Below are 22,492 nucleotides of genomic sequence, written 5' to 3' on the forward strand. Positions count from 1 at the left end.
TACAGCAGCAAAAGTCTGTTCTTGAATTATGTAGCTATAATTCATTTACATTTCCTGAATAAACTTGATAACTAAGGAAGTAAGAACATATATTTATAAAAAGTAGATATAAAGATGACATTATCCTAAAATAAAATTAATGCTACTACAGCTACTCATTTGTAGAAAGTACTTTTCTTTCTCTGCTCCAGCACTGAAAGAGAAGAATTTGGAAATATCCAGCCTTCAATTATTTATAACCAGTGTAACAAATGACCTTATTTTTATTTACCTAAGACTGGAACCAATATACTGACATGGCATGGCTTCATTCTTTGAACCTCAATTTTAATAATTCTGAAAAGGACATGGTTTTCCAAAGCAAGGCACACCAATATAATATTTGAATTGTTTGAAATGTGGTCATTGCTTTCACATATATTCTGTAGCTTAGCTTTTGGGAAAAAAGATTTCATTAAGAAAATGCTTGTATTTATTTTTAAGAAAAAGCAATAATAAACTTAATTATTTAAGGAATTTAAGCATCTGATAGCTTGAATATATATATATATATTCAAGAGAGAGAGAGAGAGAGAGATAATCAAGAAATCAAATTGCATACCTTTAAAATGATACATTTAGGTTTTATTTTTTTCAAAATTTAGAATTAATTTGTACAGGAAATAGCTTATTTGGGGATTAGACATTTTAATGATTACAAAATTGACCACATTCAGTGACAGACTGGAAAGGAGCCTTATTCTGCTGAGCCATTCAAACAGCAAATTAATCCTATTAACCAAAATGGAGCCTATATACTTTGTAATTTACTTGTTAATGACTTTTAGAGTGGGTGTTCATTATGTGAACATTTTTTCCAGTAAATGGAGAGAAATGAATCATCTCTAGAGATTTTGTTATTTCCAAAACAAGATAAATAAAACTGTACTTTGTACTATATGTTACTTGTTATTCACTATAAAGACTATTGTATTATATAATATTACTAAATTATAGTTTAGATGCCTACTTTATTTTTAAATTTTGTTTTGTATGTAATTACAATAATATAGATATTTTATACTGCCTTCAGTCATGATTTCTCCCATTATTTCATAAAACCTAATGAATCAATACAGGTAGTCCTCATTTAATGACAGTAATTGAGCCTGGAATTTCCATCGCTAAGCAACGTGGTTGTAAAGTGAGGTGGCATCACTTAGCAATGGCAATCCTGGCAATTCCCCTTGTCAGCGTTAAGTGAATTTTACCGGTCGTTAGCCCAAGCACCTGCCCTAATCCAAGCCATTCCTCCCAGCCCTGAACACTGCCTTCCACTCTCTCCACCCACCTATTTCCTCCCCTATCTCTGCCCTTTTGGGAGCCCTGCACTCTGCCTTGCTAGGCTGAACAAATGGTCATTAACTGAAGACTACCTGTATATGGGGGAGAAATAGTATTCCAACTCTATGTGTGTGTATGTACTTGTGTGTATGTATGTGTGTGTGTGTGTGTGTGTATCACACAACAGTAGATATTGGGGATTTACTGAAACGTTTTTACACTGTTTTACTTTTAAAGTAAAATATATATTGTTTTTATTTTACAAGATTACTTACAATAATAATAGTAATCAGCAAATTACCATCATTATTGTTTGGTGGCTTGCCACAAAATTTCTATAACATATAGAGTTTCAGAGAGTACGAAGTAGAGTTCAGAGACCATCAGAGATGGTAGACTATAGGTTTACCATCTCTGGCTTAGATCCAAAATGTTTTTTTTTTTGTTTATTTTAAAGAAGGTGATTTTTCTGCAAATTCCTTGGTGCTATGTATCTGGAAAGCACACTATTGTCATATCATAGGATGCTTCAGAGAAAAGTGAAAAGCAAAAAGCATTATTATTATTATTATTATTAGTAGTAGTAGTAGTAGTAGTAGTAGTAGTAGTGTATCTTATATAGCTGTCATCTTACATGCATGACAATAGGCAGCTTACAATAAAATACAACACATAAAATACAAAATTTAAAAAACAAAACAAAACACATAGCTGAGTATTATAAAACAGTCATCCACATAGCCAGGAGCTGGGTTCTGTCACACACTTTGGACCCCAGGCTCAGGCTCAATACTAAATTTCTAGAGCCTTGCAGAAGGCCAACAGGGTCATGGTTAGTCTGTTATCAGATGGAGGGATGTTCCTTAGCTGATAGTACCTGGAGCATTCCCATCCTGCTGGATTGGGTAGGACAGGTAGAAACTATTAGGGAGAAACAATTCCATAAAAAAACTGATCCCAAGCCTCAAAGAGCTTTAAAGGTGACTACTAGCACCTTGAATTGCACTTGGAAGCACACTGGAAGCCAATGCATCTCACAGGGCAGTGGTGTCACATGCACTGAATAACCAGTACCATTAACTGCCCATACTGTGCATTCTGCACCAGCTATAGCTTCCAAATACTTTTAAATGGCAGCCCTATATACAGTATGTTGCAGAATGTATTCCACTCTGGAGGTTACAAGGGCATGAGGGACTATGAGCAGTGCACCCCAGTGCACTGAACATTCATGAACATTCCATAAACATGACCTCTATTCTTCTCATCATAGATAAGTTATATTCAAACTGCATTTACTGTACATTTCTATAGGATGACTTTTTAAATACTTTCCCTTTAACACTTCATTCCAACATTATTCCTGTTTATATTTATCTTATTTCTATATTGTCTTGATGGGCAACTTGTAATAGTTTTTGTAATCTTTATTTCTTCATAAGCGTCCAGGTGAGCTTGAGCACCTCAATGATGCCATGAGCTAAACCGTGAAGGGCCACCCAAGACGGGAAGGTCATGACAGAGAGGTCAGACTAAATGTGATCCCTGGGGAAGGTAATGGCAACCCACCCCAGTATTCTTGCCATAAAAACTAAATGGATCAGTTTAGGAATTATTTTTAAACAAGCAATGCGCAGAAGTGGAAGAAGACAATAGGATAGGAAGGACAAGAGACCTCTTCCATAAAATTAGAAACATCAGAGGTAAATTCCAGGCCAAAATGGGTATGATCAAAAACAAAGATGGCAAGGAACTAACAGAAGAAGAAGAGATCAAGAAAAGGTGGCTGAAATACTTTGGCCTCATAATGAGAAGACAGGACACCCTGGAGAAGATGCTGGTGCTAGGGAGAGTGGAAGGCAAAAGGAAGAGGGGCTGACCAAGGGCAAGGTGGATGGATGATATTCTAGAGGTGACCGACTCATCCCTGGGGGAGCTGGGGGTGTTGACGACTGACAGGAAGCTCTGGCGTGGGCTGGTCCATGAAGTCACGAAGAGTCAGAAGCGACTAAATGAATAAACAACAAAACTGTATTTTAGTAACAATTTCACTGTTACATAATTTCTATGAAAGAATACCTTTAAATATATCTCCAGAGGGAAAACATAGTATTAAATTGTTTGCTATTTCTTTTTTTGCTTAATTTGGGAGAAATTTGTTTTTTTCTTCTTGATGTATCTATTTTAGTCACTAAAATTTGTTTTAGTGAGAATTCTATAGAAGCTTCTTATGTATTTGACAATATTTATAACCCATCTCAATTTTAGCAGATTCTTGTGTCAAGCAACAAGTTGCAACAGGGAAATTTAGAACAAAAGAGTATAAAAGCAGTTAAAACAACCTTAAACTAAATGATAAAGAGTCCCCCTTTTGGGGGGAGATGGGCAGTGATAGAAATTTGAAAAAAAATAAAATAAACAAACAAACCAAAATACCAGTGAAGGACTGAAATCTGAGGACTGGAATTCCAATTTGAGTCATAGAATTGGATGTCTCTTCACATTTCAGTTCCTCTTGCTCAGAACGAAGGAAAATGATTATAATATTCAATAGATTTATATCCTGCCTTTTCCCTATGAATTCAAGACTATATACATAAAATTCCCTCTTTCAATTTTTGCCCACAGTAGATACCTTATGAGGTAAGTTGACCTTTTTAGCAGCTGAAATGGGACTTGAACCATGGCTTTCCAGTCTTAGGTCAACCCCTTAATCCCACACTGTGTTGGCTTTCTAATCTTGATTTTGATCCTTTCGTTCATACAAGTTCTATTGCCTTCTCTTATCACCTTGAAAGAAAGATATTTCTTTTCCCATGACAGTTAAGATGGAAGCATAAGCCTGAAGAGTTTTCTTTTTGTGTTGGTTGATTAGTATTGGTCCTGAATGCTGACTCTAAAAATCCACACTTCAAATATAAATTAATGGGGATTAAGCTAGCAATGTCTGATTGGGAAAATGACCATTGGGGATCTTTAGTTTGGAATGAAGGAAGAGACATATAGAGGGCTATGAAATAATGCAGAACATAGATAATGTGGAGGATAGTAAATCTGACTCCATATTTCACAATGTTAGAACTTAAAGTCTTCTATTGGAATTAAATGCAGGAAGATTAGGTACCTATAGGAAGAAATGCTTTCTCACACAGTTAAACTGTGGAAACTGAGGTAAGGCAGACTGTTTGGATGATTTTAAAAGGGAATGGATAAGTTGATGGAGGATCAGCTTATCAATAGCTATTAATATTAAAGGCTATTGACTGCATCAAGGCATTCTGCCTTCAATATTTGTTGCTAAGAAGCACTACAGGACTGTGGATATTGCTTTCTAGTACTGACTTGTAACCTTCCCAAATGCATCCAGCTGGCCTCTGTGTGACACAGAATGCAGGATTCAATGAGCCTATAGCTGCTTTACTAGGGCTCTTTTTAGATTTTGAGCATCTTCCAATAGCCAAATAAAGTTGCTTTTTAAGAGTCAGTTGTTGACTATTCTGTTGCAAATTTTTTTGTAAAAGTTGTAACACTTTTAATAATATTTATCTTGCCATACCTGTTGTGAGATAAATTTGTGCTATTTTTTTGCCGATTATGATTATGATGATTATTATTATATCCAGGAGGTCGTAATGAAGTCATCATCACTGAAAACAACAATAGCATTACAGAACAAATTACAGATGTTGTCAAACAACCTGCCTTTATCGCTGGAATTGGTGGTGCATGCTGGGTAATACTCATGGGTTTCAGTATCTGGCTCTATTGGCGCAGAAAGAAGAGAAAGGGCCTTAGCAATTATGCAGGTAAGAACAAGAATTGTGTTTAAAATAAATATCAGCAAGAATATATCTAGTTCACAGAATAAGGAGTTCAGTGGATTAAATGTTTGTTTATTATGCTATGAAAAAAAAAATATGAAAAGCTTTAAGTGCATTGCTCTGTATCACATTTCATCATTGCTACCAGAAAGCTGTATAATATTCACATAATAAGTACATCTGATATAAGAATCCCAAGAATTTTATATGCATCTTTCCACTCACAGAAACAGAAATTCAGCTTTAATTTGCAAAAGTGAAGAAGGAGGTATATAAATAAAGTGGCATCAATAAGCTTAGATTATTGAAGATAAAGTCCTTATATCATCATTAGTTTCAATCATATAGTCATAACCAAATTAACTGAGATGAAGGCCAATATGTCTTAATATGTGATCTCGCTTTCCACCATAAATAGATGAATGGGAATCAGAACATTCAGATCCTGTGTACAACATTGTCCTAATTTGCTGTTCATCAAATAAACAAATGATAGCTGAGTTAGAGATTTAATAGCTTTGTTTGATAATGCTGGATACATTGTAAATAAGCATTCTACTTACCTTTGACTAAACAGAATATTTTAAAACTTTGAGGGCATTCCAGGTGAATACATGACATATTTTGCTATTCATGAAAGAAACAGAAATGCATAAGGACAAATTTTGGAATCTCCTCTTATTTTTTATTCTAGTATTTTGGATCACATAAAGTTTTGTTTCCATGCTCTGAAAGCAGTGTAAAACATGTTCTACATGTCTGCCTTAGAAATCTGATTTACATTAAAACACTTTTTTATAAAAAAAGCCCTGTGGTCAGCAACTTAATCAACTTAGTTCACAACTGAATTGAAATCAACAGTAAAGCAAAAGAACCTTTAATATCCCTCATTCTGCTTCTGGATTAAGACTGATGTAAAGCAAAAATGCTAATATTACATATTCCATTGCAGCTAAATAAGAAAGTTGTGAACTTCTGTAAAATTTAGCTATATTATTTTTAGAAGAAAAAAAATATTATTCATGTTCTATTGGCAGTTCACTCAAATTCTGGCTGTATGATACTCAGATCAGATTTTAGAAACTTATTGTTTTCTTATTGATTACATACAGTGAACATTTATGGTTATATATTTTTTAAATGTTTGATTTGCACATTTTTATTTTCTCCTTTTCCTTATTATGCATATACCTATGGACACTTTCAACTTTCTCTAATTTTAAGGAAGTAACTAAATTCTGTTCAAAAATTATATCATTAAGATCAACAGCACCACAGGTTGCTTTGTTTCATTACCTAGAATGATTAGACAACCATTTTTTTACATATTTAAGACTGGGGGGTGGGGGGTGGGGGCAATAGATTCAGTCCTTTATGTAGATTTTCAGAAACATCAGATGTGCTAAATACATACATTATCAAACCTCATTATTTAATTGTTTGACATCTCTGTTATATAAAACAGCATGTTTCTATAAATAGTCTTGTAACATCTAACAATCTGTAGATTTACCATATATGCAAAATATATGTGCAGAATAAATATCTTTTAAAACATGCATAAAATCTGATTCCTTGCTGGCAACCACATACTATTAGCCAGCACAAAAAATATGAAAAAATGTAAGACCTGTATATTTTCTCTTCAAATATTTATGCATATGGTATTAACTTCTGTAACATGTTAAAGTGTGTCATATTGTACATACTTGTATATTTATTGTTAAATGTTGCATTTGCTTGATAATGAATATTCATAAACAATTACATTTGAAAGCAGATCATAGCATCTATAAGTCAGCTTGCATGTTCATATAACTATTTCATATAAATGTAAAAAAATAATAATAATCATGCACTTATGTTCAATCCTTTATCATGGGCTGCTGCTAATGCGTATAGGAGAATTTTAAAGCACATGAAAAATTCATTTTTGAAGGATACCCATGCCCTGTAATTGGCATTGCCTAAGAGATTTTATAACTCACAATGTATTTACTTTTCTTGTTTTGCAGTTCAGTCCTTCACCTTCACCCCTGCAGGTACTGTCCATTAGTTGTCTCTTATCCCCAGCACCATACAAATGTAGAGTACAGTGGTGAATCAATTATAATCATTCAGATTATAAAATAATTAAAAACTCATGTGTAAGAATCAGCATTCTGTTTATCAGTCACACTAATGTGGTATTGATTATACCAGTGATTCTAAAAGAATGCTGTATTATAGAATTAATATATCTTTCCTTACAACTATGCCTACACTCTTTCAGCATTCTTAATTTATCATCTTAATTATTTATGGAAAAATAATTTAATGGGCATTGTTTGAAGTAAAAGAGCAGGACAGAATAGAAGTGTAAGGATTGCCAGGCTTAACTTGCAAATTTTGAGGTAATAAATCTATATCATAGTTCCTGCTTTTTGTAGATTTTTTTTTTAAGTTTAAGTATATGGCAGATATAGTCAAAAATTAACACCTACCCATAAAATTCACATGGCAGGTAGTAACTCATTTGTACACAATCCATTCTAATAAAATATATTTATACAATTCAATAAATCTTTCATACAAATAAAAAAAATTGTAAAACCAAATCTAAAATTGACTTCCTCAGTATTTGTTTATCAAATCTAACAATAAAATTATATGAGGCAAAAATAATAGATTGTAAAGAACTCATACACAGAACATATGGTCATGGAAAGTAATAGATGTGTTTGAGGTGAATCTTCCAATTATAAGATACATATCCAAAGGTTTATATTTTGCTTTTAGTTTTTTTAAAGTATCACGGTGAGTTTAAAAAGTTTAAAACTTATAATTTTATATAAACAACCAAGGAAACAGAATCATAACTTACAGTCTACCACAGACAATAAGATCTTGGCAACATGGTCTTCAACAACTGACTCAAGTGGGACTTTCTCTCAAACAAATATGCTCCTAATGTTTTTGGTCTAAAGAACCTCGTGATTTCAGGAATGAACAGGATGGTAATTAGGACTTCACCTAATCATCACCTTTTGATTGATAACCGATAGATCTGTTGTTGGATTAATGCAACATGAATTAATGAGCATATGCTCATCAAAACCCTGCAGTCACATTCTGAACTAGTTAAAGGTTCTGAAAATTCTTCCCTATTTGGAGAACATTGCTTAATGACTGGCTTGACTAGTTGACTCTATACAATAATATAGAATGGTATTTACAGTACATGGAAGTGAATAACAAAGCCATAGAAAAAGTTATTTCACTTGTTTTGAATCCATTTTAGTAAGGAAATAACATAAACAGTTATTGAGCTGATATTTGTGTATAGAAAAACTAATTTTATAATTTTCATTCAAGCTATTCACGTATGTCCTTCTTAACTTTTTATCAAACCACCTTTTATAACAGCTTTTTTCAATCCTTCATTCTAAACATACCTATCATTTGAGTTTCTTCTGATGTCTCTAAGAGCTCCATCTCTTTCTCTTTTTTTCCTCTCTCTCTTTCAGCTTTGATAACTCATTTATATCTTCTTTTACTTGTGTCTCTTGCAAGCCTCAGCAGGAGATCACAAGTGCTTACTGACAGTATCCAAAGCCTCACAGCATGTGGAGATGTCCAGTGTAAAAACCTTAACCACATGAGTTCCTGTAATAATCCACAATAAACCATGAAAACATTTGAGTGTCTATGCTAAGGATTTCTGGCTTCTTGTTTGGAGAAATATAAATATAAGTTGGAAACATACCTAGCAGGAAAAATGGGATAGTATTATCTGATATCGCAGTACTATTTACAAAAAAAAACAGGTTTAGCAAAATGGACTTCTTCAAGATGGATCAATTTCAGTTGACCAAGAAGAAGTAATATAGCTCAAAAGTAAATGTTAAATTCATAAGGACAGTTTCAAGATTTACAATTAGTTTTCTAATTTAGAAATATTCTCTATCCAAATAAGTGTTTACCCTCAAAGTTGAATACAAATACATTTTCAACAAGGGAAAACATACCAGTAGGAAATCTGGGTACTTAATACCATCCTGAATATTCTAACTCACAGTTTAAGCTGCATGAACAGACATTTAGAGATTCAATTCATAAGATTTTTCTCCTTCCCACTTTTAAAAAAACAACAACAAGACAACAGCACAGAAACAAGGATCATAGATAATCAGGTATTCATCAAGAAGATCTTGTCCAGAGTGGAAGCTCTGTGCTTTGGACTTATGGAAATGATGTTTAATGTCCTATCACATCCAGATTAATAAGGTTATATTGGTTGAAGTAGGTATGTTTATATTTAACTTTTAAAAATTGATTTTTTTCTACCTTTTCAATTTTAGAATACACAGGATGTCTTACATTACAAGAGCTGTAACACAGTATATATTTTATATATATAATATAAATATTTATATTATATTATATTATCGTTCTGCTATGCCATACGGAATAAATACTATACTATACTATACTATACTATACTATACTATACTATACTATACTATACTATACTATACTATACTATACTATACACAGTATATTATGGAAATCACTGTCCTGTGGACTAAGTTGGCAATGCAGAACAATATCCATACCACTTGCAAATTGTTGCCCTCCCCGCACCCCTAATGTCCATACAGTTACTAAGGGTTGAATTAAATTTTTACCACAGCCAAGATGAAATTATCTTTACCTGAATAGAATTATTATTCACAGTTGGGTGGACAGAGAACATGGCATTTCCTTTTATGGCTGTTTTGTAAATTTAACATAAGAAAATACAATATAGGCATTATATATCTCCTTCTTTTTATAAACACAGAAGGTATATACTGAAATAGAAAAAAATAATACCTGTATGTCCTGAATACATCAATGTTCAAGAAATCCTGCCATGTTTTATGATTGTGTATACTATCAATCTGAATGAAAAGTGTAAATTTTTGTTTATAAATAATAGGAATGAGCATTCCAGAGAATTAAAGATTCTGGTGCAAGTAATAAATTAATTTAAATTCAAAGTAAAAATTAGTAGCTAAATATTTACTAAGTGTAAGTTAATATAATTTGTTTGACAGAATCATCCAAATGCAAGCAGAAGTTTTGGTAAAATTTTCAACATTGATGATCTTTTCTGACTTAATGCTTATTAAAAGAGGATTAGTTTATATTCACATTTGAGGCACAGCTTATCAGAAAAAGGAATGAGACTTGGCCGGCAGCACTGAAGTTTTCATTTGTAGTTGGAAAATGTGGCTTACTAGAGATAGCCACCCGCAAAGCTTTTTGCCTTGAAATGTCAGCTCTGAGTGTTTAATATTTTTTTTCCTGATCTAGCCAGAATTAATATTAGGTTTAACTTTGCCAGGTTTGTAAATATTTCAGCTATTATGTTTTTTATTTTATGCTTCTTTTTTAAAAGTGAAAGCCTTAATTATGTGGGCACTTGGAGGTACCATCCTTTAATCACAGGTTAACAATTATTGCTTAACAATCTTACTTGCTCAAGAAGCTTCTTATAGTATCATGTTTCAAAAAGTCTAATTTCCCTATTCCTGTTTTAAAAGACTTAACTTCTATTTTCAGGTTTTACAAAGTCTAATGTCTACATTAAAAAAGATTATTGTTCTTCAGCATTTTAAAAACCTATATAAGACAATTGACTATTTTTAAAGACTTGTTTTGTGCAAATAGGTAAGAGACAGAAGTAGAACAATGTTGGGGAGATATACAGTATCTCCTTTTTTGTCGACATGATACTTTAATAGTTCTATTAATTTTAGTTAAGTTTAGATGAAAAAAATCTGCTTGCATTGTTATAATTTGTTTATGCACAATAAAGACATATTCTACACTATTTAACATCTTATCCTTCTTTTGCAATTCTAGAAATCAAATTAAAGAAAACTGGCTAAATCATTTAGCATAGTGCTTAATTGAGCAGCCCAACCACATTCTTTGTCATTTCCTTAACTCATTTAGGATTAATTTATTTTGGTCATATGTCCAATAATATTTGTAAGAGGGTTCAGAAGTACACAGATGCAGATTTGCATTATGTACCTCCTCTGTAAAAGCTATTCCAAATTCTTGAAAATGTGGCACAGTACACAGAAAGTTGTGGCAGTGAAATAAAACATTTTCCATGAGTAGGATTGTATGGACACTTTCAAAGACACAGCATACTGTCAACTAAATTTAAATGAGAGAAATCTGGACTTTGTTAAAATACCAGATTATTTGATAAATCCAAAAGAAATGCAATGACTATAGTAAATGTTGTATTTTAATTTAGCTTCCTATATGGTAACTATTTGTAGACATCTGCCAGTATATGAGAATAATAAGGAAATGCCACTTTTCTTCCATCAGCAAGATCATAAATTTAAGCCCAGTTGGTTAATAGGATACTTGTAGCTGTCTCATATCCTTGTTGTCATAATAATTTCAAATAGCTTTTAAACAATAAAACATTTAATTCCCACAGTATTTTCCACACTCTTTTAACTTTCAGATTGTATGACTGCACCAGAATTGAGATCTATCAGTGTTTTAGTTCAGTTCAGGGTTTCAGTTCTCATAGTTCAATATTCTTGTTGTCTTTTTGTACATAATGTTGATTGTTATTAAGAAGCAGAGATAATGTCCATTATGGAGAAGAGTTAAAAAGACTATTTGGACATTTGTAATAATATGTAAATACTTATCTCTGACTAAACAGAATATTTTGAAACTTTGGGGGCATTTCAAGTGAATGCGTGACATATTTTTCTATTGGCAAAAAAAAACAACAGAAATGCATAAGAATAAATTTTGGAATCTCCTCTTATTTTTTATTCTAGTATTTTGGATCACATAAAGTTTTGTTTCCATGCTCTGAAAGCAGTGTAAAACATGTTCTACATGTCTGCCTTAGAAATCTGATTTACATTAAAACACTTTTTTATAAAAAAAAGCCCTGTGGTCAGCAACTTAATCAACTTAGTTCACAACTGAATTGAAATCAACAGTAAAGCAAAAGAACCTTTAATATCCTTCATTCTGCCTTCTGGATTAAGACTGATGTAAAGCAAAAATGCTAACATCGCATATTCCTTTGCAGCTAAATAAGAAAGTTATGAATTTCTGTAAAATTTAGTTATATTATTTTTAGAAGAAAAAAAATATTCATGTTCTATTGGCAGTTCACTCAAATTCTGGCTGTATGATACTCAGATCAGACTTTAGAAACTTACTGTTTTCTTATTGATTACATACAGTGAACAGTTATGATTATATATATATATATATATATATATATATATATATATATATTTAAATGCTTGATTTGCACATTTCTATTTTCTCCTTTTCCTTATTATGCATATGCCTATGGACACTTTCAACTTTCTCTAATTTTAAGGAAGTAACTAAATTCTGTTCAATAATTATATCATTAAGATCAACAGCACCACAGGTTGCTTTGTTTCATCATCTAGAATGATTAGACAGCCATTTTTTTACATATTTAAGGGGTGGGGGTAATAGATTCAGTCCTTTGTGTAGACTTTCAGAAACATCAGATGTGCTAAATACATAGAAAAGTTAAAAAGACTATTTGGACATTTGTAATAATATGTAAAGATATGTGTTAGTATAATTTAATTGCTTTGGAAATATGTTAATTGTAGCTATATTTGTGAGTAAATAGTGACTTTTTTTTCATTGCACTTCTGAAGAGTTTTGAGTTAAGCTTGGAAGTACCGAGCACATATTTGCAGAAATCATGTTAATTTAACATAAGGGAATTTTTACTGACAATTTTGCTATAAAGATGAAAACCAATCAATTATTTTAAAGGTAGAAAGGTATGAAGAACCATCAATTACCAAAAACAAATCTATGGTATTTTTACTCAAAAATGCTATCTCAAAATCACAGCCTACAATATTTCAATCACAAGTAGTGTAAAAAGCTTTCAAATTATGTTTATAAATTCGGCTTCAATTTGTTATTTCTGACAATTCCACGATATTTTATAAACAAAAAGTAGATGAAAATGAAGAAAGCAAACTGCGAGGGGTTGTGATGATTGCCTTAAACCAAATAAAACTCTCAGACTCAAAATCACAATTCAGGTTCTGGGTTTATTTAGAAAAGAGTGCAAACAGGTAAAAAGCTGAGAATGAGAAAAGCACGCCTAAACTCAAACTAAATATAATTGTTTCCAACATCAGTCCACCCCCTCCTTCGCATACAGTACAACCCCACATTCCCAGGTGCTCCTAACGAGCTCTGTTGGGCATCAGCCAAAAAATTCTTTTTCCCTGGGATAAATTTAAGTTGGAAATTAAAACGGCTGAAAAATTGAGCCCAACGAATTTGCTTAGGGCTGAGGCGTCTGGGTGTATGGAGTGCTTTGAGGTTGCGGTGATCCGTCCAAACCTCGAAAGGGGAAGAAGCCCCCTCCAAGAGGTGCCTCCAAGCCTCCAGGGCAGCTTTAACAGCAAAAGCCTCCTTCTCCCAAACATGCCAGTGCCTCTCCATTTCAGAAAACTTTTGAGAAAGATAGGCACAAGGCTTCAAAAGCCCAGTTGAATCCCTTTGCAACAAAATAGCACCAACAGAAAAATCAGAGGCATCGACCTGAACCACAAACGGAAGGTCCGGGTCAGGGTGGGAAAGGATGGGCTCTTCAGTAAAAAGAGCCTTCAACCGATCAAAAGCAGCCTGACATGCAGGAGTCCAATTGAGCACGGCCCCCGGGTTCTTAACCTTGCGAGTTTCTCCCATCCCCTTCGTGCGCAACAAATCTGTTAGGGGCAGAGCAATCTCCACGAACCCCCTGACAAAGGATCTATAAAAATTGGCGAACCCCAGGAAACTTTGAAGTTGGCGCCAGGTTCCAGGCCGTTCCCAAGTAAGCACAGCTTGAACCTTAACAGGGTCCATTTCAATGCCCTTGTCGGAAATCCTGTAACCAAGGTAATCCAAGAGAGACTTATGGAATTCACATTTAGAAAGCTTAGCAAAGAGCTTGGCATTGCGAAGCTTGGTGAGCACTTGTTTAAGAAGACGCTCGTGCTCTGCTAAAGACTTAGTATAAATGAGAACATCATCCAAATATACCAAAACCCCCTTAAACAAGTGGTCATGTAAAACCTCATTGATGAGCTGCATGAACATCCCCGGAGCCCCTGCCAGACCAAAAGGGAGAACCTTATACTGGAAAGAACCCAATGGGCAATTAAAAGCCATTTTCCATTCATCCCCCTCCCAAATGCGAATGCGATAATAAACTTCGCGGAGGTCCAACTTTGAGAAAACTCTGCCGGTGGGCAGATGTGCGAGCATGTCTTTGACGAGAGGCAGAGGGTACTTGTTGGAGAGGGGTGCGGAATTTAACCCTCAGTAGTCCGTGCAAAGTCTGAGGGTGCCATCCTTCTTCTCCCGGAACAAAACAGGGGCCCCAACAGGCGAATTCGCCGGTTCAATGAAGCCACGAGCTAGATTTTTATCAATGAACTCCTGCAAGGCGGTGAGCTCCTTTTTAGTCATAGGGTAAATCTTCGGCTTTGGTAAAGGAACGTCAGGAAGAAGCTCAATAGAACAGTCCGTTTTATGGTGTGGGGGCAATTGGTCGGCCTCCTCCTCCCCAAAAACATCAGCAAAGTCTGAGTAAATAGGGGGTAGAACCTCTAAGGGGGACGGAGAAGCCACAGGATGTACAATTTCTGCCCGCCCCGCCATCATAGGCATGGAACGTCCCAAAAGAGGAGCTTGATAGAAGCCATCCTCAAAGGTAATAGAGAGGGACCACCAATTGATGTAAGGATTATGAGTGGTGAACCAAGGAATCCCCAACACAACTAAAGGATTCCCCACCGGTGTGACGATGAAGTGCAGGAGTTCGAAATGGGAGCCCATACACAAAGCGACTTCCCCAGTAAACTGTGTGGCAGTCCCCCCCACCCCGCTGTGGAGCCATCGAGCTGCTGGAAAAGCAGTGGCTTAGGAAGAGGGAAGCAATGCAAATCCAATTCCTTGACTAAATCAGGATGGATTAAACATCTGGAACAGCCCGAGTCCAGTAAAGCCCAGACCTCAACAGACTTGGATTGAAATCCCAATTCAATTTTTATCGCGAGGATAGGGCAATCAGCACTCACCATTTCAGAACTGCACCCGGATTCTACCACCTGCCCCGCGGCGCTGGTTAAGGCAGGTGGAAAGCGTTTTCCGCCGGTTGGTCGAGGGCAGTTAAATCGTCCCCCGGAGTGTAGACATCATCGTCGTCTGCAGTAGCCATTGCTTCCATCAATCTGCGAGGGGGGTTGAGGGGTTTCTTGGTCAGCTTTTGCGGTACCTTGGACGAGCGATCCAGTGCCTTAGCTTTAGGGCAGTCGACGGTGCAGTGACCCGGTTTTCCACATGTGATGCATTGTCCCCAGACAAAGCAACGTTGTTTCTCTGTATCCCATCTCGAGGGTGATGGTAGAAATGGTGCTCGGGTAGTGGCGGCAGGCTTGTCTTCTTTGGTGGCCATCATAAAGGTGCACTGGGCATGTTCAGCTTTACCAGCAAGGCAAATCCAGTCATGTAAGGAGTTTGGATCATCTCGCCCAAGCGCCCAGCGCAGGACTTCGCGATTGAGGCCATCCTTAAAATGATCAATCAAGGTGGCCTTGGACCACTCAGGAACTTTGCCTGCCAAAACCTTGAACTCAAGAGCATAATCAGCCACCGGCTTCTGCCCTTGGACTAGTTCTTTAAGAGCGTCCTTAGCCCTTTCCTTAGCCAAGGGATCTTCAAAATAGTGCTTCAGCGCAGCCAAAAAGGCATCGAAAGTGGCCAGGGCTGGTGCTTCAATCTCTGCCAGCTGTACATACCAGTCAGCCGCCCTGCCCTTCAATTTTGTGGCCACTGCCGAGATCTTTTCTTCCTCTGAAGTAAAGAGGTGGCCATGGCGTCTCATGTAACTGGCGGCATTGGTGAGAAAGAAAGAGAGGTTAGCGGGGTCACCATCAAACTTTACTGGGAAAACCTGGGGAGTGCCTGCAAGCTGTGGGACCCCAGCAGATGGACGACTGGGGGCGCCCCCAATGGGAGTGGACCCTCGCGGACCTGATAGAAAGTCTTGTGGTTGGCTTCTCCTTTCAGCAGTCTGCGACGGTGAGGGCAGGAGGCTAGGCGGCCCGCTCGCTCCCGGACCTCGGACAATTTTCACCAGGTTGCCAAAGGCAGCCGACATAGAGCGCAAGACATGTTCCATCGATTCGATTTTGGATTCCAGGACCCTGATCCTATCCGGTGTGGCGGAGTCCTCCAGCCCTGGCCCCTTAGGTAGCGGGCTCCCCAACACATCTGGGCACACCCACCTCGGAGTATCGGGCCAGCGGAGCTTCCAGGTGGAGCGTGATGTGCTGGGCCGGGGGTCCATCAGGGCATCCCATAAAAATTGTTCCTGTCCCATCACCTCGTCCGCCCAGGGTTTTTTAGATCATGTGGTAGAGTTGGAGTCCCCCGACTGGGGTGTAGGGTGGGTTGGGACGGGGCTCAGGTCCCTGCTCGGGAACGTCGACTCTGGAAGTTGTCCCATTTCCTCCTCAAACTCCGTAGGATCCTTTCCCCCTTCTGCCATCGCTAGTCCCCCTTTCGCAAGGAAATTTTCTGGTAAAGGGTGTGAGGCTAATTTAAAGTAATGATTCTCAGCTTTATGTGATGATTGCCTTAAACCAAATACAACTCTCAGACTCAAAATCACAATTCAGGTTCTGGGTTTATTTAGAAAAGAGTGCAAACAGGTAAAAAGCTGAGAATGAGAAAAGCGTGCCTAAACTCAAACTAAATATCATTGTTTCCAACATCAGCCCACCCCCTCCTTCGCATACAGTACAACCCCCCATTCTCAGGTGCTCCTAACGAGCTCTGCTGATCAATGGTTAAAAAGACCTTGACATTTAAGAGATAGCCCAAACACATTCCTCCCTGGCACAGTCCAGCACGTCTTGAGTACAAGGCTCTCAGCAGCACCCTCCCAGCCAGGACACGTATCAGCACCTTGGCAAGTAAACCGTTACGATGTATAAACACCGCAATGGTGAACATGACAGGGGTGGGTGTGGGGGGTGGAATCTAACATAGTTACAGCCACATATTTCTGGAATTAAAAAAAAAAAACCCTAATATTTCTTGCTTATTGTAAAATATCCATTCAATCTAATGTATCTATTTAGTAAGATCATTATGTCTGACAATATATTAAGAAGCAATACTTTAGTTGAATTTGTATTAATTCATTTCCAGATAAGTACAGCACACCTTTTAATATGAGATATGCCTATAGTGATTTTTAAGCAATAGTAATTTTTTATGCAGTGATGATAGGCAATTAATCATCAATTCTTAAATTTATTCTGTGAGGTATCCCAAAGGGACTTCCTTTGTTTTTATTGGTGTTAAATGGCTATCATGAAGCCACTTGTGGAGCTGCTAAAATGGCAGAATGTAGGGTTTCACCAGAAAGCTGTAGATATGGTTTATCTTGGTTTATATTCTAATGCCTACAATGATAACATTTTGGTCTTGAATCTTTACACTTGTTTGACTGATATTGTGGTATCAGTGGTATTGTAAGAAAACAAAAAATAGAGTTGCTTTGTGTTAAAATGTACTTATTATTTAGTAATGATTCACAGCATTATTTATGTATTAATGGGAAAGTATATGGTGAAAACTACACACACACACACACACACACACACACACTTACACATATACCTATGAATTCCACCTTCCACAAGGTAGCCACTTAATACATCTGAGTGTAATCTGTGCAGCAGTAATATGAAATATTTAATAGATATTGTACTTGAATCAGCCTTACCTACTGCATAATGCTGTAGTAAAATGATAAAATGTGGTAAAATAGGAGAAAAATCCATTTTTCAGCTGTTCTTCCTGCTAATAGCTTCAATGTGTCTGAAGTACCATTTACTCTTTAACAACCGGGACAGAATTTTTTCCTTAAATCTGGGTACAAGAAAAGTACTTGTATTTTATAAGTTTCTCCATTTTCAATTTTAACATGTTTTTCACTTCTAACTTTTACATGATGACATGATTACAACCATAACATCATTGTTGTTTCCTTAAGCACTAGCATGCTAGAGAGTCTGCAGTTCCATTTTAATTTAGCTAGAAGAAATAAAGGTAATGCTTTTAACAGAACTGCACAATTCAGTGGCTTTGAGCTCGGTACGTTAGAAGTCAAAAGTCAATTGATTTTAGAAAATTTCTTAAAACCGCATAAACACAAGAAATCAGAAATAAACTATACTGTGAGACTGTCACTAAGGAAGACTGACTTAAATCAACATTATGTTGAGAAAACAGGATATACGTCAGCTTTCTCTATCCTTACACTTAGTTACCTCACTTACAGTGCAATCTATATCCTCAGGTAAGTGGGGTACAGAAGTTCAGGCTTTATGAATTATCCTATGTATTACAACTTTGCTCAGTATAAAATACTAATATTTTTTTTTTCCTATTTTTCTGTTTGAAAACACAAACCAGTCACTTTTCAAAGAGGAGATGGAGGACTTATGAGCAATGGAAGGTATTCTTGTAATTTAGAGATCATACTTATTTTTAGGATTTATCGTATGTTTAGTGCATGTTTAATTTTTGTTTTGGACCTAGAGACAGAGAAAGATGATCAGATGTAAAAGTAACAATTCTAGGAGGATTTAAATGGATTAAACTAGCTTTTAATGATCTGTTATACACTTAAGGAAATCAAGCCCAGATGTTTGATATCTCCCAGATGCCCAAGAAGAAATTAGTATAAAGTATCAGAAGGAATGTATTCATTTGTTTTCAGGATAGTTATTGCATTAATTAGGCATTAGTAAATGAAGTTGTTGTTGTTTAAGAGTCCTTATTGGCTGCCATTAAATTGCAGTGAATGAACAATTACAATCGTTCACAAAATAAATGATTCACAGAAGATGAATAAGTTGTAGATTGATAGGACTAGACTCTACAACTTTGGTCACTCAATTGAAATTGATAAAAGTTGATAACAGAACCATATATCCTCATATGTTTTCTCTGTGCCAATATGGAGACTGTAATTAGGGTCTGGTAATAACTTTCCATCTTCCATTGAATCAATACTTTAGCAAAAAAGGGATTAAGTCTAATGAGAGTACATAAATGAGGCAAGAAAGCTGCTTGATCTTCTTATTGCCGTTTCTATAGAAACCTATGCTTTTCTATGAAATTATACAGAAGGGATTATTGGGGCTGCAAGAAAAAATATAGTGGTCATAAATGCAAAGTACAAACATCTGATGAAAAATCTGTCTAATACAAAATTCTGATTCCCACTGTTACTTTTTGTTTTTAGAAGTGTTGATAAGTATACTGTCAGATGTATTTGCTTCATATTTGTTGTCCATCTTTATTTATCAAACCGAATTTTAGGAACAAGCTTGCTGAAACATATTTAAATTAAACCTAATGTATAAATCATCAGTTCATTTCAGTCAAAATATATTCTGTCTTCAGTACTTTACAAAAACTGAAAACAAATCATATGGAAGTCTGCTGTCATAGATAGAACTGCTATTTTGAATTTTCCATTAATCCAATTCAAACTTGCTTGCTTTTAAATTCATGCAAGAGTGCTCAGAGGAAAATCTAGCATCTTGTGGATGACAGACATATATTTGGAATGCAGTAAGTGAAGGAATAGTCACCCAGAGTCCTGGAAATGGTTGCTATAGAACAGTCACTTTGAGTGATTATTCCCTTGAGGTAGCAATTTATCATTTCTTCCTGGTTTAGGATCCTTCAGTGGTACAGCCTATTCCTTCTTTTCAGCACAGACAATAGAATTTATGGGAATTACAGCAAACTGTGCCTGGGTACACCACCAGCTTCTCCAGGCAGTGTGTCTGGTTTATACAGAACCCCAGTTAACTGCTGAAAATTTTTAAATGGAGAAAGACTTCAGTTTTAATATAAAATATTTCTACAAATTTCATAGAATTGTTATGACTGTTTACAGAACCAAATGGAATGTCTTCATTACAGTTTCATAGATTTCTCATATAAATATTTTATTGTTCTTTAGTCGGCCAGGCCTGTTAAATGCAAGTGAGCCAAGTTACCCTTGGCTTGCGGATTCTTGGCCTGCTACCAGCCTGCCGGTTAACAACAGTACCAATGGACCAAGTGATCTTGGGAACTTTGGTCGTGGAGGTACGTTTTCCAGTTACCTAACATGTATAATGTTTATGGCCAGGATACATTGTTTTTTTATCCAACATATTTTAAAAAAAAATAATGATGGAAATATAAACAATGAAAATAAAAAGTACCAAGTAATAATATAATATATTGTTATACTATATATTTATACAAAAGTTTCTATGTCTTCAAGATGTTTACAAAATAAAATTTATATATATTTAGCCAATTTTTATAGCTGCCCACTTGACATAAACTCAGGGTAGCATAATACTATAAAAATAAAGTATAATAAGCTATAAACACAGTTACACCAAACACAATTCAGCAGTCAAAAACAAACTACCTGGATGTGTTTACAACAACCTGGCCTAGGGGGAAAAAAACAAAACAAAATAGGTAATCAAGGCTTTACAAAAGGCCGTGAGATTCAGACCACCCAGATCATGGGGGAATGCTGTTCCATAGGGCAATGACTGAGAAGGTGTGTCTCCTGTGTCCTACCAGCTGAAGTGACAGAATTTAGAGCATGCCTACCCTGTCAGATTATTAGATTGGTAAAGACAATCGGAGACAGGTGGTCCCACAAATAATAGACCCTGTGCCATGGAGAGCTTTAAAGGTGATAGCCGGCCTCCTGAATTCCATCTAGAAACCCACTGCCAACTAGTGCATCTTGCAAAGTAATGAGTTGTCTTCAAGGAAAGCGCCATGCAAAGCACATTGCGGTAATCCCAATGAGCCACTGGGAGTCACACACACACCTATTCCAATTCATCTATTTGTCTTAAGTGATACTCAGAACTGGAAACTGAGCTCACCATGGGCGTTCTCTAGCAGAATAAAGTATAGCTTTACAACTACATTGAGTTTATGTTGTCTGTGATGTAAAAATGCTATAAATAAATATTATTTAATTCAGAAACTTGATTTATGTTTATTTCTATATATGCCTTTTTGTTGCCCTATGAAACTAATAGCTCATATTCAGTTTGTAATTAACTATTCTTCTATTATATTAGAAACATTTTCACAAATGCTTTTGCCAAACTACGTATCCATCATGGTATACCAAAGCATTTCATTTATTTTCCTAAGTGTATAACTTGCACAAATTTCTGTTAACTACTCTATTCACTTTTCCATGTGAGAATTTGGTTCATGCCATTTACTGAAATAAAAATGAGAAATAAATTTTAGAAACATGTTATAATGTAATGTTGACCTTTTGCTGCTCATACATACACACACACACACACACACATGCAATTGACCTTTTGCTTCAATATATATGGCTTCTTAGTTTTACCCAACATACCAGTAGGAATAGAATGGAAAATGGCATTGAAATGCAAAAAGGTTAAGAGCTATTCATTACTGATTATACCACTTACGTGATTTGTACTGATGAATGCAACAAATGTGGAGTGGGAAAAAATAAGTTCCAAAAAATGTGGATTAAAATCATAATTCAATAATCCCTAATGCTAAACTCATAATTCAATAATTGTTACTTATTACAGGGAGAATATTTTGTGGTATTATAGAAGGACTCCATACTGCATTAGGGTAAACATTAATATTGTGGTAATCATTCTGTATAGATAATATCTGGCCATTTAATTTTATAGAATTGAAGGGTAATTCCCTTGTCTATCACCCAGTGGAATAAAATAATTTTGATAAACAATCAAAGCATTAATCTTCTATCTTATATTAAATTTAAAGTACCTCTATGTGTTGGCATATTTGAAGTCTCAATTAATGGTTCCCATAGAATGTCTGGATTAATGATTAAGGAACTTCTTCAAAAAGAAGAAAAACATTCCAAAATAATTTATTCATTTATTTATTTTGTCTTCTTAAAATTATCCAGGTCAATTAAAAAAATCAATAAATACATTAAAATAGTATAAGACTATCTGAAGATAACTCTGTTCATTCAGTAGTTTGTGCAGTGCTGACAGGGTGTAAGTGGTGGAGTAGAAAGAGACTGTTTCTTCTGTGATTTCTATCATATCCCTTGAGCACTATAGTGTCATTGGCAGTGACCTAAAATGAACAATTGAAAACAGTCTTCAGGACAGAAATATTCCAAGCTTCACTTTCAT

General features: G+C 35.5%; 1 protein-coding gene across 1 annotated transcript in view; it reads left to right on the forward strand.

Annotated features, from left to right (window-relative positions):
- The window catches only part of ROBO2 (roundabout guidance receptor 2), an 894,470-nt gene that overhangs the window by 822,923 nt on the left and 49,055 nt on the right, over positions 1-22,492 (forward strand). The window contains exons 18-20 of the mRNA XM_063305488.1: positions 4,947-5,129; positions 18,702-18,744; positions 20,266-20,393. Of these exons, the coding sequence (XP_063161558.1) occupies positions 4,947-5,129; positions 18,702-18,744; positions 20,266-20,393 (354 nt within the window). The remainder of the gene's footprint in view (positions 1-4,946; positions 5,130-18,701; positions 18,745-20,265; positions 20,394-22,492) is intronic.

The sequence above is a fragment of the Candoia aspera genome, chromosome 5, assembly GCF_035149785.1.
Source record: "Candoia aspera isolate rCanAsp1 chromosome 5, rCanAsp1.hap2, whole genome shotgun sequence".
Taxonomy (NCBI): domain Eukaryota; kingdom Metazoa; phylum Chordata; class Lepidosauria; order Squamata; family Boidae; genus Candoia; species Candoia aspera.